Source organism: Pogoniulus pusillus, chromosome 32 (assembly GCF_015220805.1).
Source record: "Pogoniulus pusillus isolate bPogPus1 chromosome 32, bPogPus1.pri, whole genome shotgun sequence".
Taxonomy (NCBI): Eukaryota; Metazoa; Chordata; class Aves; order Piciformes; family Lybiidae; genus Pogoniulus; species Pogoniulus pusillus.
Window position 1 is genome coordinate 1,949,100 of NC_087295.1, and position 17,913 is coordinate 1,967,012.

Here is a 17,913-nt window from a genome sequence, read left to right on the forward strand (position 1 = left end):
GATGCAGCCAGGAACATTGGTTGGTTGGCTCTCTGATGTGAATATCTGTGCAACTGTATAATTACAGAGGGTTGAAGGAGGGGGGACTGCCTATGATAAATGATTCTGAGGTCACTCTTCCTCTATTCAAGAGATGAAAACAGACTCTTTGGGAGCCTTTCCTTTTTACATGCATAGGCAACATTTCTCTTGATTATTTCTTTTAATGTGATACGTAGCTCAAGCCAGGATGTGTCAAGGTTAATTGCTTCTTCAGTTTCTTGTGAGTGCAAGTAGCATATTTTAGTCAGCAGAGATGGAACTGTTTCCACATCAGGAGATGTCAGGCCATTATTTCAGGTACCACAACCCATTTGCTCTTCATTTGCTACCTTTTTTTTCCTGTTTCACTTGAGTAGATGTGACTCTTCTCATCCACTGCCAGAAATCAGATGTAATTTAGGTGAAACTGCAAGTGCCACATGATTCTAAACTGTTCTGAGCAGCTCTGGCTGGAATGAGATAGTTCTTTGCATGGTTTTGTTTTGGTCTTATCACTGAAATTGGCATATAGATTTTGAGGGGAAACTCCTACTTCATTTTTTTATTTGGTCCTAAATAATAATAATAGATATTCTTAATAATAACAACAACTATAATAATTATTATTAATAAGTACTAATAATTATTGTTGTTGTTATCACCATCATCATCATCACCACACTTTAGCTTTGGCAGTATTAAATCTAATTTTTTTCCTTGCTATTTGGGTCTTTTAGAATCACAGAATCAAGCAGTTTGGAAGAGAGCTCCAAGCTCAGCCAGCCCAACCTAGCACCCAGCCCTGCCCAACCAACCAGACCATGGCACTAAGTGCCCCAGCCAGGCTTGGCTTCATCACCTCCAGCCACGGAGACTCCACCTTGTCAGCCCATTCCAATGCCAATCACTCTCTCTGACAACAACTTCCTAACAACATCCAGCCTAGACCTGCCCTGGCACAGCTTGAGACTGTGTCCCCTTGTTCTGTTGCTGCTTGCCTGGCAGCAGAGCCCAACCCCACCTGGCTACAGCCTCCCTGCAGGGAGCTGCAGCCAGCAATGAGCTCTGCCCTGAGCCTCCTCTTCTGCAGGCTGCACACCCCCAGCTCCCTCAGCCTCTCCTCACAGGGCTGTGCTTCAGGCCCCTCTCCAGCCTTGCTGCCCTTCTCTGGACACATTCCAGCACCTCAACATCTCTCTTGAATTCTGGAGCCCAGAACTGGACACAGCACTCAAGATGTGAAAAAAACCCTTGTTTTTCAAAGCAAAGCAAAGTTGTTAGGTCTGTGGGGCTGATTGCATCACTTGTATTATGCAGACAGTGTAGCATGTATGAGCTTGTGGCACTCTGTGATGAATCACCAATGCAAAACTCTTAAGTCCCTCACTACCACTGCTTATGATGTATTTTGCTCTTCCACATTGCCATAAAGTCTACAAAAAATCTCCACCTACTGAAAATTTCATGTTTTGTACCTGCAGAACTGATTTTTCAATTACTTCAGACTCTCTTTTTTCCTTTTTTTTGGAGCCTGATCCAAATCCTGATGAAATCTCAGGGAGTTTTTCCATTGACTTCAGTAAGCTTTGGCTCAGGCCTTTTGCTTTACAATTTTTCACACAGATTTGCCAAAAAAATTCTGCAGAGGGCCAGGCCCTTGGAAAGTTTTTTTTCACTTGCAGAATACAGCTGGGTTTGAATTGCATGCAGAAAAGTTCCCAATGCTTTTTGGAAACAAACAAACAAACAGACAAGTAGTTTGAAAGATCTTCCAAGTTTAATAGGCAAAAGAGTGGCTTCAGCATTTGAAGAAGAAATTGCTTTGGGTCTTGGTCTAGGCATGAAAAACTCTCTTTGAAAAGTGTGATTGTAGCATAACAAAGCTTAAAATGACAACCTCAGTGTAAGTTTGGCTAAAAGCTTCTTGGAGCATGATTTTCAGAGCACCAGGGATCATAGAAGAGAATCATAGAATCAGTCAGGGTTGGAAGGGACCACAGGGATCATCTAGTTCAGGATGGAACACCCTACCCTACCCTAGAGTAGGCTACCCACAGCCTCATCCAGCCTGGCCTTAAACACCTCCAGCCATGAGGCCTCAACACCTCTCTGGGCAACCCATTCCAGGCTCTCACCACTCTCATGCTCAACAGCTTCCTCCTCACATCCAGTCTAAATCTCCCCACCTCCAGCTTTGCTCCATGGGGATCTCTGTCCTAAGAAATGAGTTAATTTTTTGTGTGTGCTGCAATGGGAAACTTCACTGCAGTTAAAGACTCTGTGATTCTATGAATACTTCCCTGGGGTTCATGACACTGATTTAAGAGAGAGCTCCTGAACTTCAGGGAACATATTCATAGAATACCAGGTTGGAAAGGACCTCAAAGATCACCTAGTCCAACCTTTCAGAATGTAGTTTAAATGAGATGGCCCTCTGCAGTCAGATCCATGTGGTCACACAGAGTGATTTTCACTGCTGCTGCGTGGTTGGATGACTTGGCAGCAGGTATGCTTGGACTATGTGAGTTTTAGAGGGCTTGATCACCTAGTCCAGCCTTTCAGAATGTAGTTTAAATGAGATGGCCCTCTGCAGTCAGATCCATGTGGTCACACAGAGTGATTTTCACTGCTGCTGCGTGGTTGGATGACTTGGCAGCAGGTATGCTTGGACCATGTGAGTTTTAGAGGGCATGTGGCACAGCCTGTGGCTCAACAAGCAGATCTCCTACTCTTGAATATCAGTCTAAGATTAAAATAGAGGTGTTTGAAGATAGCATCTTGGGTTGTAGATGGCAGTCAGTGAGGTGCAGAATCTTTCTTCATTGTCCCTTTTTACATTTGTTGTGGTTTTGTGTGATCACTTCCAGCACATGCAGGATGCAGATCTAGCTGCAGTAGAGCTCCTCAGTAGCTGTGTTGTGAATAAACATAATGGAGGGGGTTGGAAGGGACCTCTGGAGATCATCTAGTCCAACCCCCCTGCTGAAGCAGATTTGCCTAGATCGGGTTGCACATGACAGCTTCCAAGCAGGCTGTGAAAGTCTCCGGAGGAGGAGACTCCACAACCTCTCTGGGCAGCCTGTTCTGGTGCTCTGTCACCCTTAGACTAAAGAAGTTTCTCCTGGTGTTTAGGTGGCAATTTCTGTGTTCCAGTTTGTGCCTGGTTCTCCTTTTCTTGTCGCTGGGCAGCACTGAAAGGAGTCTGTCCCTAATGTCTTGACCCTCACTCTTAAGAGTGAGCTTGGAGGTCTCTTCCAACCTGGCTGATTCTGTGATTGGAGCTGGAACATGCAGTGAAGCCAAGCACGAAGTGCTTCATGACAGTGGCAGACTTGGGAATTCTTTAAGGCAGTTTTGGGCTTTTTTAATTGTTCACTGGCTGAAGCAGAGTCAGGAGTGATAAAGGGGCAAGCAGAAGTGAAAACTCAAATCCTTCAGGTTTGGTTTTGACTCGGTTACACTGAGGCAGAGGTTGGGCTGGCTTTCTGCTAATTAGAAGGTTGCTAAAGCACTGTATACCACAAAATATACCACTACATAAACCACAGAGTAATCTGTGCTTAACTAAAGAGTGCTGGAGTGCTCTCTAGTAGGATTGTGAAGCCTTCAGCAGACTGGTGAGCCCCCCAGGCTTGCTGAATTTCATGGGCGTGAGGTGGTGTGCTGGAGGCTTGCTCTGTATCAGAAGTGCAGATACCACAGCAGGGTGTGCTGCCAGTAGCTCTCTGTCTTGATGAAAGATGTGCTTGATTAGCTCTGACCCTGAGCGAAGCTGGGTTGTTATTCCACTTAAAGAAAACTAGTTAACTGTAAATTAGGGATCACCAAAAGGAGTATTACTTCAAAGTTGGGATATGATTAGGGGGATGTTCCACCGTATTAATCGAGCTTCAATTTTAATGGCCTACTGTCTTTTGTGTAACAAAGCAGCTGTGCCACACTGTGTGTTTCAAAGAGCATTCACTCAGCCTTTACATTTACCATTAGAGATCAAAGAGAAGGGCTGGTGTGTATGGATGATGAGGGATGCCTCCATTCCAGCAGGAACAGTGCAGCTAGAGGGTAACAAATATTGGGAACACCCCTTTTTAATCTAGGTTATGAGGTGCTCGACTGCATTCAGGTGTAGAGCTGCACTGAGAAGTCTTTCCCAGTTCTCTTACAACTCCATCAGCACTGATAAGCCTGTGTTTCTTCTAGCACTTTTATTTCAAATGAGCTTTTCAGCCCAAACCAGAGTTTTTAGAGTGAAAATAATGGCTGGTGACATTCTTGAAAGCAGCTTAGGAATAAATGGATGCTTGAGTTACATAGAGGAAGTTTTGGAGGAGGTTGGCAGAGTGGAGTCTGGCTAAATGATCAGGCTGTTTCCTTCCAACCTTGAAATTCAGTTAAATAGATATAGATTGGGAATTCTTTGGTACTATCTTCTCTAAAATCAAGAGTTTCTTGTAACCAGAGTAGCCATTAAGGGTATTAAGTTGCTGATCAGAGTTATTTAAATGAACTTATAAACTGGCATTGCCATTTGAATCAGGTCATTGATGAAGCAGGCAGTAGTGTGACAGGAGTTACACAGAAGGTTCAAGTTAGGGAAGTAAACTGTGAGAGATTCAGGATCTCACTATGTTCTGCTGGAAATTGTTGAGAAGGAAATTCAGTGCAGTAATAGAAAGTCTGTGAATAGAAATAAATGTGTATATTTGTATATAAAGATGTAACTGTGTGTATAGGTGTGTGTATATATCTATATATAAAGATATCTAAAATTAAAAGATATAACTATATCCTGTGATCCTGTGGAAGTAGAATCCAGTCAGGTCTGATGAGGTCATTGAAGAGGTTAAGCTCTAGCAAGGACCACAATGCCAGTTGTAGGTAGGATATCGGTTCCCTGGGTTGCATCAAGAGAAGTGTGGTTAGCTGGGCATGAGAGGTGATTCTGCCCCTCTGCACCACTCTTGTGAGACCCTGCTTGGAGCACAGTGTGCAGTTCTGGAGTCCCTGTTACAAGAAAGGTTTGGATGTGCTAGAATGTGTCCAGAGAAGGGACATGAGAATTGTCAGAGGGCTGGAGCTGCTGCTCTGCTATGAGGACAGGCTGAGAGAGCTGGGGTTGTTCAGTCTGGAGAAGGCTCTCAGGAGACCTTATTGTGGCCTTGCAGTATCTGAAGGGGGCTACAAGAAGGCTGTGGAGGGACTTTTTAGGGTGTCAGGTAGTGACAAGACTGGGGGGAATGGATCCAAGCTAGAGAAGACAAATTTAGATTAGACATTAGGAAGAAGTTCTTCAGCATAAGAATGGTGAAACATGGAATAGGTTTCCCAGGGAGGTGGTGGAAGCCTCACCCCTGGAGGTTTATAAGGCCAGGCTGGACATGGCTCTGAGCAACCTGATCTAGTGTGAAGTGTCCCTGCCCATGGCAGTGGGGTTGGAACTGGCTGATGCTTGAGGTCCCTCCCAGCTCTGACAATTCTGTGATTCCAGTGCTCCTGTGGTTGTGTTGTGAGAGTCCTTCTGAAAGTCAGGCAGGTTCTTCTGATGGCTGTGGCAGTGAACAGCTGCCCTGTTTCCCTACAAAGACACTGCACTGGCAGGATTAATAACCTGCAAGACCCTCCCAGTCTGGGGAGAACAAATTAGCTGGTTCTGCTTATTTCATTTAATTGGCTATCAGGGGAAAAACGGTTTGGGGTTTTTATTTGTGTGCAGTCTTACAGCAGAGTTCTCAGGAGTTTCCAAAGAAAACATACAGGTATCTGTGTCAGAACTGAGCCTTTCTCTTTGGTCATACTTGAGGCACACTAAAAGCAGAGTTGGTTTGGGTGGGTTTAATGTAAAATTGACAGGGATAAAGTGATTCTCTCTGGCTATCGAATTGCATATGCGTGAGGTCACTTTGCTTAGTGCAGTTCCAGTGTATATTGTAAACCCTGTGAAGAAATACAAGAGGTGTTCAGTTATCCTGTTCATGTTTAGTCTACACTCAGCTTGGGTCAATGCTGTGCAGAAGATATTCCTTCAAGTGTGTGTGCTTTGTGATTCACTGAGAAATAGGAAGCTTTCTGCAACCTGACATTGCCAAAGCAAGAAAGCATTTCATTTCTTGCTTCAGACTGTCCCCTTTTACTGCAGCTTTGCCACCTCAGGAGGCATGAACATCAGTGGCTGGGAAGGGGTGTTGAGGGAGCAGTAATTATTCCTTTGCAGGTTTTGCTAAGGAAGGCCATGGTACATCTGGCTCTTGGAGATGAAAGAAAGATCTTTGTTGTGGATGCTGCGTGATTACGTTGTGCTGTTTTTGGCAGGCCAACAGTTTACCTTGGTGGAATCAAAAAGGAATAGTTACAGAGGCTATACAATTAACACTCACCATGGTAGGTTGGATGGAGAAATTTTTGGCAGGCACAGCAGTCTGGACCTTCTGAACAGTGCAGTAATTGTTTTGATCAACAAGATAAAGGTGAGGCTCTGGCCCTGCTGAAGTTGCTGGGAGCTTTGCCACTGAGTTAAAGTAGTGAGGATTTCTCCTGATGCCTCACCAGTACTGTGTGGTACTCTCTGACTCGTGCTGCTGCACTGCTTGGTAACCTGACTTAGAGTGCAGCAGAGTGAAGCTGTGGATCATGCAATCATAGAGTCAACCTGGTTGGAAGAGACCTCCAAGCTCAGCCAGCCCAACCTAGCACCCAGCCCTGGCCAAGCAACCAGACCATGGCACTAAGTGCCCCAGCCAGGCTTGGCTTCAACACCTCCAGGCACAGAGACTCCACTACTCCCTGGGCAGCCCATTCCAATGCCAATCACTCTCTCTGACAACAGCTTCCTCCTAACATCCAGCCTAGACCTGCCCTGGCACAACTTGAGACTCTGTCCCCTTCTTCTGTTGCTGCTTGCCTGGCAGCAGAGCCCAACCCCACCTGGCTACAGCCTCCCTGCAGGTAGCTGCAGACAGCAATGAGCTCTGCCCTGAGCCTCCTCTGCTGCAGGCTGCACCCCCCCAGCTCCCTCAGCCTCTCCTCACAGGGCTGTGCTCCAGGCTCCTCCCCAGCTTTGGCGCCCTCCTGTGGACACCTTCCAGCACCTCAACATCTCTCTGCAATGCAGGAGCCCAGAACTGGACACAGCACTCCAGGGGTGGCCTGAGCAGTGCTGAGCACAGGGGCACAAGAACCTCCCTTGTCCTGCTGCCCACACTGCTCCTGAGCCAGCCCAGGATGCCACTGGCTCTCCTGCCCACCTGGGCACACTGCTGGCTCTATCAGCTCCTCTCTCCCAGCACCCCCAGCTCCTTCTCTGCCTGGCTGCTCTGTCCCCAGCCTGTAGTGCTGCTTGGGGTGTTCAGTCAGGCAGTGTACTCTGAAAAGCACCACACTTGCTGCTGTTGTGGTGTTTGTCAAGAGCTGACACTCCCCTGGAAAAGTTCTTGTTATAAGCTGGTTCCTTTTTCCCTTCTGCTGCAGAAAAGCAGATGGAAGTCTTCCAGGCACTGCAGAAGGCAGTGACAATTACCTCTCCCAACACATACCAGAGCACAGAGCATGTGCTTCAGCCAGGCTGTGCTCATCAGGTGAACAGGCTGTAGGTGCACTTACATGTCTAAAACACAACTATTATCCTTCACCCTTTATTTGTTGTTTCCATAGTGAGTAACAAATTACTTTTGGTAGCTATTGAATGGCATTATGGGGTTTAATGTTAGTGCATTTTCAGCCCTGCTCTACTAAGGGTACTACTGGATGTTGCTTTTGATTGTGTTCTTGGCTGGGTGTCCAATAATGTTTCTTTAATGGGAACAGCTGTTAGATCTTTTCAGAGCAAAGTGTTTCCCAATGCCATTTGTGTGACTTGCAGAGCACATGCACTGAACCCTATCCTGGAAGGATAGCCCAGACACTTTGACAGCTTAAGCAGCAGAGTTGCTCCCATAAAGAGGCATCTTAAGTCAAGCTTTTATGAATTCAGACACGTTAGAAATCTTTGGATGTGCTACAAGCTCCAACAAAAGCCATGACACAAGTGGTGAAAATTGTCTCTGCGTGGCTCTTGATGCAAATAGTGGCAGCTGGTTCTAGGACAAGCTGTGGAATTTGGGAGCTGGAGGTTTTGTTAAGAAGAATGAAGCAGCACAGCAATCTGGTATGTCTCTCTGCAAGCCTGTTGAAAATATGTTCTGGTGCTCTTCCATGACCTTGGGCTGCATACCCACTTGATATGCTTTTTCATCCATTTATTCTTCTGGTGGAATGCAGTGCAGAGATATTTTCCATCCTCTTTCAATCTGCTCAAGGCAAATCGTGCACAAAACAACCCGATTTTGTGGCTGCACAGCCAGAGCCACACTACTGATTTAAAGGCTGCTCTGAGATCTGTAAATGACTCATTAGCCACTCTGCATTCTACAGGTGAATTGCTGAACTGCGTGGGGACTGTTTTCTACTGCAGATTGTAACCGTCTTCATTACCAGGCACTCATGTGGAGAACAAAAAACCCTGCTTTTTCTCTCCCTTTGCTTTTCCTTTCTCTCTCTTTGCTTTTCTTTTCTCTCTCTTTGCTTGTTCTTTCTCTCCCTTTCTTTTCCTTTTGTCTCCCTTTGCTTTTCCTTTCTCTCTCTTTGCTTTTCTTTTCTCTCTCTTTGCTTGTTCTTTTTCTCCCTTTGCTTCTCCTTTCTCTCCCTTTGCTTTTGCTTTCTCTCCCTTTGCTTTATCTTTCTCTCCCTTTGCTTCTTCTTTCTCTCCCTTTGCTTTTCTTTTACCTCTTTGCTTTATCTTTCCCTTTGCTTTTGCTTTCTCTAATTTCACTTTCCCTTTCTCTCTCTTTGCTTTCCCTTTCTCTCCCGTTGCTTCTTTCTCTCCCTTTGCTTTTCTTTTACCTCTTTGCTTTATCTTTCCCTTTGCTTTTGCTTTCTCTAATTTCACTTTCCCTTTCTCTCTCTTTGCTTGTTCTTTTCTCTGCTTTCCCTATCTCTCCCTTTGCTTCTTCTTCCTCTCCCTTTGCTTTTTCTTTCTCTTCCTTTGCTTTTCCTTTCTTCCCCTTTGCTTTTCCCTATCTGTCCCTTTGCCTTTCCTTTCTCTCCCTTTGCCTTTCCTTTCTCTTCTTTTTCTTTTTCTCCCTTTGCTTTTCCCTTCTCTCCCTTAGTTTCTTCTTTCTCTCCCTTTGCTTTTTCTCTCCCTTACACTCTGTGATGAGCTATGCTCACATTCCCAGAATGTCTATTCAAACAAAAGCCTCTTATCCAGACCCAGTAGATGAATAAATCTGAACCTCACCACACCCTTGAATCTATATTTTTCTACTGCAGATTTGATTGTTTTCTCTTCATTTGAGAAAGCAGCAACAGCACAACCCTTCTACAAATCAGAGAGCAGAATACACACTACACATGATCTGAGCCAAAAGGCCGAGAAGAAATCCTGCATGCAGTGTTTCCTTCAACAGGCAGGATGCTTGCTGATGGACAGAGCCTAGCAGCATTCACAGGCTCACAGAACACCAGGTTGGAAGTGACCTCAGGGATCATCTAGTCCAGCCTTAAGCTTTTCAGGGCGTGAATAAATGTAGCCAGCAGAATCAAGAGCAGTAAATCATTAGCTCTGTTTTAGAGAGCATATTCTCTGATGCCTCAAGCTGCACTTTTACTGCACACTTCCCTAGAAACTGTGGACAGCACAGGAAACCCAACGGGCTAGGCTGGGCTAGGCAATGGTTTTGTTGTTTGGATTATCATCCTTGTGTAATGGTATAGCCATGGATGACAAAACCCACCGCTGAGAGAGCTTCCTGCTCACGCTTTGCCTCTTCTTCTTGCCAAAGGCTGCTCAGGAAGCTTTTTTCTCCTTCGTTTTGTAGACTCCTGTGTGAGTTAATTTCAGAGGAAAATGGAAACTTTATGCTTAGTTTAGATTGTGATTGAGTGGATGAGAAGGAGGAAACCCAAACAGTCTTTCCCTCAAAGTGCCTTTTCATTTTTCAGCTGTATACTGCTTTTGTTTTCCTGTTATTCAGCTTGGAGAGCTGTGTGAAAAGAGGGTGATAGGAGCCCGTAGGAAAACTGTCAGGACTTCATTTTTGTTCAGTGTGTATTTTAATGCTGATGTTTCCTTTGGGTGTGGGTGTCTTTTCCCAACTGAAGAACCAAATGGGTTACAAAAACATATGCAGTGAAAATAAACAGGAGAAATCTCATTTCCTCTGGTGCACAAAGTTCACAATTAGCTGGAGTGTAATTTTAGGTCTGTTGTAGCCTGTCAGACCCTTCTGCTGACCAAAGCTTGCTCGCTTGGATTTGGCACCACCGATAAAGCACCTCTGGTGTCAGAGGAGAGCTGACACTGAGTGCAGCCTCAGCAAGTTTGCTGCTGACACCAAGCTGTGTGCTGCAGCAGACAGGTTGGAGGGCAGGGATCCATCCAGAGGGACCTTGACAGGCTGCAGAGGTGGGCATAAGCCAACCTCAGGAGGTTCAACAAGGCCAAGTGCAAGGTCCTGCAGCTGGATGGAGGCAGTGCCAAGCACAAATCCAGGCTGAGCAGTGAGTGGCTGGAGGGCAGCCCTGAGGAGAGGGACTTGGGGGTGCTGGTGGAGGAGAAGCTCAACATGAGCCAGCAGTGTGCACTTGCAGCCCAGAAAGCCAAGCAGAGCCTGGGCTGCAGCAGGAGCAGTGTGGCCAGCAGGGCCAGGGAGGGGATTCTCTCCCTCTACTCTGCTCTGCATCCAGTTCTGGAGCCCCTGGGACAAGAGGGCTGTGGAGATGCTGGAGAGTGTCCAGAGCAGGGCCAGGAGGATGCTCAGAGGCTGCAGCAGCTCTGCTGTGAGCACAGACTGAAAGAGTTGGGGCTGTGCAGGCTGGAGCAGAGGAGGCTCCCAGGTGACCTTCTTGTGGCCTTCCAGGATCTGAAGGGGGCTACAAAAAAGCTGGGGAGGGACCTTTCAGGCTGTGAGGGAGTGACAGGAGTGGATGGAATGGAGCAAAGCTGGAGGTGGGGAGAGTGAGGCTGGAGGTGAGGAGGAAGTTGTTGAGCAGGAGAGTGGTGAGAGGCTGGACTGGGTTGCCCAGGGAGGTGGTTGAGGCTCCATCTCTGGAGGTGTTTCAGGCCAGGCTGGCTGAGGCTGTGTGCAGCCTGCTCTAGGGTAGGGTGTCCCTGGGCATGGCAGGGGGGTTGGAACTGGCTGATCCTTGTGCTCCCTTCCAACCCTGGCTGATTCTACGATTGTAACTTAGCTACATGGCAAGGGGGGACTATGGCCTAGCAGTGACTTCTGCCACTCTCTCAACACCATGGGTGCCTCTCCTCAGGAGCTGTGTGTTTATGGATGGCCAGAGTGCTTCACTGCTCCCAGAGCTGTTCTTCATCAACCAGGGCAAACTCCTTCTTTATCCTGACTTGCTCTGGGGCTCCTGGGGATGGTCTCCAGCAGTACAGACAGACAAAGGAGGCATTCAGTAGCTTTCCCTTTCTTCCCTTCACCAGGGCACCCACCTCATTCAGCAGTGAGCTTACATTGCCTCTAGTGTTAGTTTTGTCTGCAGTGTATTTGAAGAAGCCCTTTCTGGTGAAAGACCACAGTCAGATCTCCCTGGAGCCTTCTCCAGGCTGAACAACCTCAGCTCTCAGGCTGCTCTCATACAGGAGTGTTCCAGCCCCCATTTGGTGTGTATGGAATAGAATCATGGAACTGTTTGGGTCGGAAAAGACCTCCAAGATCACTGAGTCCAACCATGGACCTACCACCACGAGGTGGCCACTAAACCATGTCCCAAAGTGCCATGTCCACACATCTGTAGGGAAGGTGACTCCACCACCTCCCTGGGCAGTCTGTTCCAGTGCCTGACCACTCTTTCTGCATAACCTTTCTTTGCATTTTGTGACAGAACCACACATTCAGCATCTCTGAACAGCAGGCAGGGAGCAGAAAGGGAGGGGTGGGACTCAGGGAGCATTCAGCTCCACCACAAAAGCACCCCACTGGCACCTTCCAATGGCACAGGCAGCTTCTGCAGCTACATTTCTGTTCACAGTAGGACACCTCCCTGGGCAACCTGTGCCAGTGTCTCAGCACCCTCACTGCAAACAACCCTTGCCTGACATCTAATTTCAATCTCCCCTCTGCCAGTTCAAACCCATTCCTCCTTGTCCTGTCATCACAAGACCTTATCAATAGTCCCTCCCCAGCCTTCCTGGAGCCCCCTTCAGATACTGCAAGGCCACTCCAGCGTCTCCTGGAAGCCTTCTCCAGGTGCAGAGCCCCAACTGTCCTCACAGCAGAGTTGCTGCAGCCCCCTGAGCATCTTGGTGGCCTCCTCTGGTCTGGCTCCAACACTTCCATGTCCTGCTTGTGCTGGGGGCTCCAGAACTGCACCCAGGACTGCAGGTGGGGTGTGAGGAGAGCAGAGTAGAAGGGGAGAATCCTCTCTCTTGCCCTGCTGCCCACACTGCTCTTGCTGCAGCCTAGGGCTTGCACAGATCACATTTATTCCCAGCTTCTCCGTGGAACCAGTGTGGGTACTTTGTCATCTGCAGCCACTGCAATCAGCGGCAGTAGCAGAGGAGCCATTGGGGCATGATCAGCCTTAGCCTTGTAGCCAGCAGTAATTGTTTTCTTCAACAAGCACTCAGGTGAAGAGAAAGGGAGGGCTGCTTGGCTCTGCCGTGCTGCTGGCAGCCAGTTTAGCACCTGTTCTCCTTAATTGCTTGTGTTACATAAGCACCACACTGAGGCTCTTTTCTTTCCTGCTAGGTGGCTGCGCTACGATCCCCGAGTCCGAGTTGGAGGAGGGAGCAGTTGTACCTGGCTCTGCAGCACAGCTTCCCACTCACAGGAAGATGGCAAAGCAGAAATCCAAGCCAGGTAAGAAAAGGGGAATGATGCTTTTGCCCTTGGAGGGGCAGAGCTCATCTCTTCAGAGTGCTTGTGGATATATGGAGGCAGTGATGCATGTTTCAGGCTTTATTCTGAGGAGGTTTTGGTGGTGATAGCACAATGTGTTGGATTCTCTTTGTTCAGCTTTTGCTTTTAAGGATAACTAAGCTGTAGAAATTAGCCTTGGGATTGAATAACTTCACAGATGAAAGGTTTTGTGTTACTTAATGCTTGAATCATGGAATGGTTTAGGTTGGAAGGGAGCTCAAAGCTCATCCAGTTCTACCCCCTGCCATAGGCAGGGACAGCTTCCACTAGAACAGGTTGCTTAAGACCTCATCCAACCTGGCCTTGAACACCTCCAGGGAGGTTGTGGAGTATAGCATTACAGATCAAAGATCACATTGGGTGATTCTTTGCTTCACAGCCTCCCTGGGCAACCTGTGCCAGTGTCTCACCACCCTCACTGCAAACAACCCTTGCCTAACATCCAGTTTCAATCTCCCCTCTACCGGTTCAAACCCATTCCTCCTCATCCTCTCATTACAAGACCTTGTCAAAAGTCCCTCCCCACCCCTCCTGTAGCCCCCTTCAGATACTGAAAGGCCACTCCAAGGTCTCCTTGAAGCCTTCTCTTCTCCAGGCTGCAGAGCCCAAACTCTCTCAGCCTGTCCTCACAGCAGAGCTGCTGCAGCCCTCTCAGCATCTTGGTGGCCTCCTCTGGACTGGCTCCAACACTTCCATGTCCTGCTTGTGCTGGGGGCTCCAGAACTGCACCTAGGACTGCAGGTGGGGTGTGAGGAGAGCAGAGCCAAGGGGCAGAATCCCCTCCCTTGCCCTGCTGCCCACACTGCTCTTGCTGCACAACCTCTTCCACTGAGGACAATTTAGTACATTCAAGGCTTTTTCTTGTTCTACAGCATGGTGGTTAGTCCTTGTGCCAGCTGATTAAAATGTCTTTTGTGGGGAGACTTCCTAGAATTTCTGCAAGGGGAAAAAAAAAAACCCATTATTGGCTGTAATAAACTGAAATTATACTGGCTATAAAATATGCTGCATGCAGTGATGACACATTTTCTGGAAGGGCTTCATGCTGCCGGGAACTCTGATACAGTGTTAACATATATTTTAAAAGCAGCCCTGTAAAGGAGTGCATTGCACTTTAATGAAGTGACTGGGCAGGCTCTGAGGCTTTTTTGGTTCCTATTTTGTTTATTAAGTTGCAGCTTTACTCCTCCTCCCCACCCCCTTATTGTCTTTTATCCTTCCCCCCCCCCCCATAATTTCATTTATTATTTCAGTGTTGGTTGTAAATCAGATGTGTTCATTTTACATGAGTGATGTGAACAAGAGCAGCCAACAGCAGCCAGAAATAGGCAGAAGCTCCTTATAGAGCTGCAAAAATCCCTTGGTTTGGTGTCCCCAGTGACTCCAGCTGCTGGTTTGCCTGGCTGACTGTTGCAGAGCTAGGCAGGGTGTTGGTGTGCACAGGGAGCTGCAGCACCAGAACTGGAATCAGCTTATTCTGGATAATATGCAGGGAATTATAGAATGGTTTGGGATGGGGAAGACCTTGAAGGTTGAGTCCAACCATTGGAATGGGCTGCCCAGGGAGGTGGTGGAGTCACTGTCCCTGGAGGTGTTGAAGCAAAGCCTGGCTGGGGCACTTAGTGCTATGGTCTGGTTCACTGACTAGGGCTGGGTGCTAGGTTGGGCTGGCTGAGCTTGGAGCTCTCTTCCAACCTGCTTGATTCTATGGTTCATTAAGCCAGCACTGCTGGGTCACTACTAAACCCTGCAGCTCAGCATCACAACTTTTCAGTCTCTCCAGGTATGTGTCCACCATTTGCCTGAGCAGCTTCTTCACCTTTTTGGTGAAGAAGTCTTTCCTAATGTCCAACCAAGGCATGAGGATGTTCAGTATAGCAATGTATAATGATGCTGCAGGGTAACCTGAAACTCCAGAATGAATACCTGCTCCAAAATAACCCACCCTAAAACACCTGAGACAGTCACTGAAGGGCCCTCATGGCCTTCAGAAGAAAAGAGGTTGCTGAAGCTAACAGATCTATAGCTTAACCTTTGTCATCTGGATATATCAAGTGCCCTCCTGGTAGTGGAGGTTATGATCTCTCTATTGCAGAATATGATCTTGATAACAGTCCATTTTCAGGCAACTGGAGCAATAAATCAACAACATAATGCAGGCTGATGCTCCATTCTGATCAGGCACTCAGAGCAGAACATCCTCTACTGAAGAACAAATGCTTAAGTAAATCTGATTGCTGTAAAGAGTAGTACAAGTGGGATAGTGTGGAAGCATAGTCATGAGTCCAACCATAACCCCACCTGGAATACTGTGTCCAGTTTTGGGCTCCCCAGTTCAAGAGAGACAGAGATCTGCTGGGGAGAGTTCAGCAGAGAGCCATGAGGATGACTGAAGGACTTGAGCTCTCCCCTATGGAGAGAGCCTGAGAGCCCTGGGGCTGTTTAGTCTGGAGAAGAGAAGGCTGAGAGGGGATCTGATCAATGTGTACAACCATCTGAGGGGTGGCTGTCAAGTGGCTGAACCAAGCTCTTTTTGGTGGTCAGCAGCAATAAGACCAGGAGCAGCAGCTACAGACTGGAACAGAGAAGGTTTCACCTCAACATAAGGAGAAACTGCTTTCCAGTGAGGGTGCCAGAGCCCTGGAGCAGGCTGCCCAGAGAGGTTGTGCAGTCTCCTTCTCTGGAGGCTTTCAAACCCCTCCTGGATGCATTCCTGAGTGAACTATCCTAGGAGACCCTGCCTTGGCAGGGAAGTTGGACTCTATCTCTGCAGGTCCCTTCCAACCTCTGAAGTTCTGTGATTCTGTGAGATCCAGAAACAGCAGCATGAAGACCTTCAAACCCTACTGGAAGTCTTAGCTCATGACAAAAACTAGAGGCTTACATCAGGTAGCTTGGTACTGTGGTTGCTTTGTAACTGTAAAAGGCAGAATGAAAACTCCAGAAGCTTTGCAGCAGTCTTTAGGTTTACAGCCATGTGTTATGCCACTGAACCTAGCTGCTTTGTGGCAGGAACTGACTGCCATTTACTGGTTAGGGCAGAGATGGGGAGGACACTGGGGCTGTCTAGCACTCAGCTATCTGCAAATTGTAATTGCTTCAAGTGTGAGAGCCAAGGGAGCCACTTAAACCTGAAGGTAACACTAGGCATGAAATCACAGCATTGCAATGTTGTTCTGGATGTGATATTTTTGGCCTGAGTTCTTGCTTCAGGCACTAGAGGCTGCAGAAAGACCATGGTGATTACAATCAGCCCTCAAAGGATATTTGTTTTGTCTTGTGTACCTTTTCTAAATGAGTTTGCAGTTAATTTCACTATGCCCAGGCAATAAGAGATAAAAAAGGGAGGAAGTGGAGTCATTTGTTTTTTTCCTTGAGATACCTTCCTTCATTTCCTGAGGAGTTCCAAGGTTTGCTTCTAAGTGGAGAGGTGTTGTTTGCTTCTTGTAGGTGGCTTTTGTTATTCCTATTTCTTCTCATAGAGGTAGTTTAATGGCAGTGCAAAATCATCCTGGCTTGAGAAAGCTTTATGCTTGTAGCTAATGTTTCTTTCATTGCATTAGGCTGTGTCAGCTGAACTGATAGAATATTCCTGAGCTTTTTCATGTTGTGTCCCAAAAATTCTCCACAGTTTAATGACAGAGGTTTAAATAGATACAAAAGAGATGTTGAGGTACTGGAAGGTGTTGAGAGAAGGGCAGCAAGGCTGGGGAGGGGCCTGGAGCACAGCCCTGTGAGGAGAGGCTGAGGGAGCTGGGGGTGTGCAGCCTGCAGCAGAGGAGGCTCAGGGCAGAGCTCATTGCTGCCTGCAGCTGCCTGCAGGGAGGCTGTAGCCAGGTGGGGTTGGTTTCTGCAGGTAGTGAGAGGACTTCAGCTGGCTGCAATGGGCTACCATCCACTGAAACAGAGTACAGTGTTATGCTTGCTCCATCTGGTGCCAGTCCAAATCCTAGCAACAGGATTTTGTACAGGTTGAATTTTCTTCATGGTTGTACACAATGTAATGCAGGAAAACCTTTAAGGAAGTGATGAAGCTGCCTTAGTGGAAGCACATGTGTTTGCATGTTGGAGCAAAGAGCAAGCTCTGGTTTCTCTCCCTGATACAATGTACTGGCTTAGGGCAAAACTCAGGCAGTGCTTAGAAGTACAATCACGGGGGTGGAAAACCAAAGCAGAACAATCTGACTTCTCTACTGAATAGGTCTCAGCAGGAGGCAGTGGGAGTTACTGGAAAAGGAAGAAGCAAGTCCTCTCCAAGGTGTGCTGTGCTTGGACACACTTGCTTATAGATGCTTATAGATGTAAAGCTGTGGAAGAGAAGGTTGGACCATGATGAGCAAGTGGAGAGCTGAATTCTGTGCCCAAGCTCCCTATGAATATGTCTACACTATTAGTGCATTGATTGCTGCTTGCCTGGATGATGTTCAGTTAGTCTTGAGCTTGCTCACTGTGATTTGTCTCTCCATGACACTGGCATTGCAGCCTGGCTGTGCAATTCACCAGAATGCACTGGGACAAACACTCAACACTTAATCCACATGAAACTTGCTGCTAAGGCTTATCAGACCTCTCTAATCTCCTCTTGGTAAGGTGTAGTAGGTAGTATATGGAGGTGACTCCATCGTATGCCACTGAAGAGCACTGCAAGCATGCTAGGAGTCTTTAGACCCCTTTTGAGTTTCATGAGTAGATGCAGGAAAGAAGTCATTGCCTCGAATCTGTTATGTGAGCAATGCAAAGAACTGGGAGAGAAATGAGGGATTGAGACCTGGAGGACTGTGCTGTGCTAAGAGAAATGATGCTGCAGGGTAGCATCTTGCCATAGCCTTGCAAGTTAACTCATAGCTGCCTGGAACATGTCAATATTATATTCTCTAAGTGTGTCAGTGAGGCTTCTGGCTTTGTTTGGAGTAGTTACTTAGGAGAGCAGAAAATGAAGCCTAGTAGGCATGTTCCAGGTCTGTGCAAGGAGAGAAGGAAG

The 17,913-nt window shown here is 47.3% G+C and overlaps 1 protein-coding gene across 9 annotated transcripts in view; it reads left to right on the forward strand.

The window, feature by feature from the left end:
* Positions 1 to 17,913, forward strand: part of BBS9 (Bardet-Biedl syndrome 9) — a 230,463-nt gene that overhangs the window by 113,370 nt on the left and 99,180 nt on the right. For all 9 annotated transcript variants that reach the window (XM_064169881.1, XM_064169879.1, XM_064169880.1 and 6 more), the window contains one exon: positions 12,762 to 12,872. In XM_064169881.1, the coding sequence (XP_064025951.1) occupies positions 12,762 to 12,872 (111 nt within the window). The remainder of the gene's footprint in view (positions 1 to 12,761; positions 12,873 to 17,913) is intronic.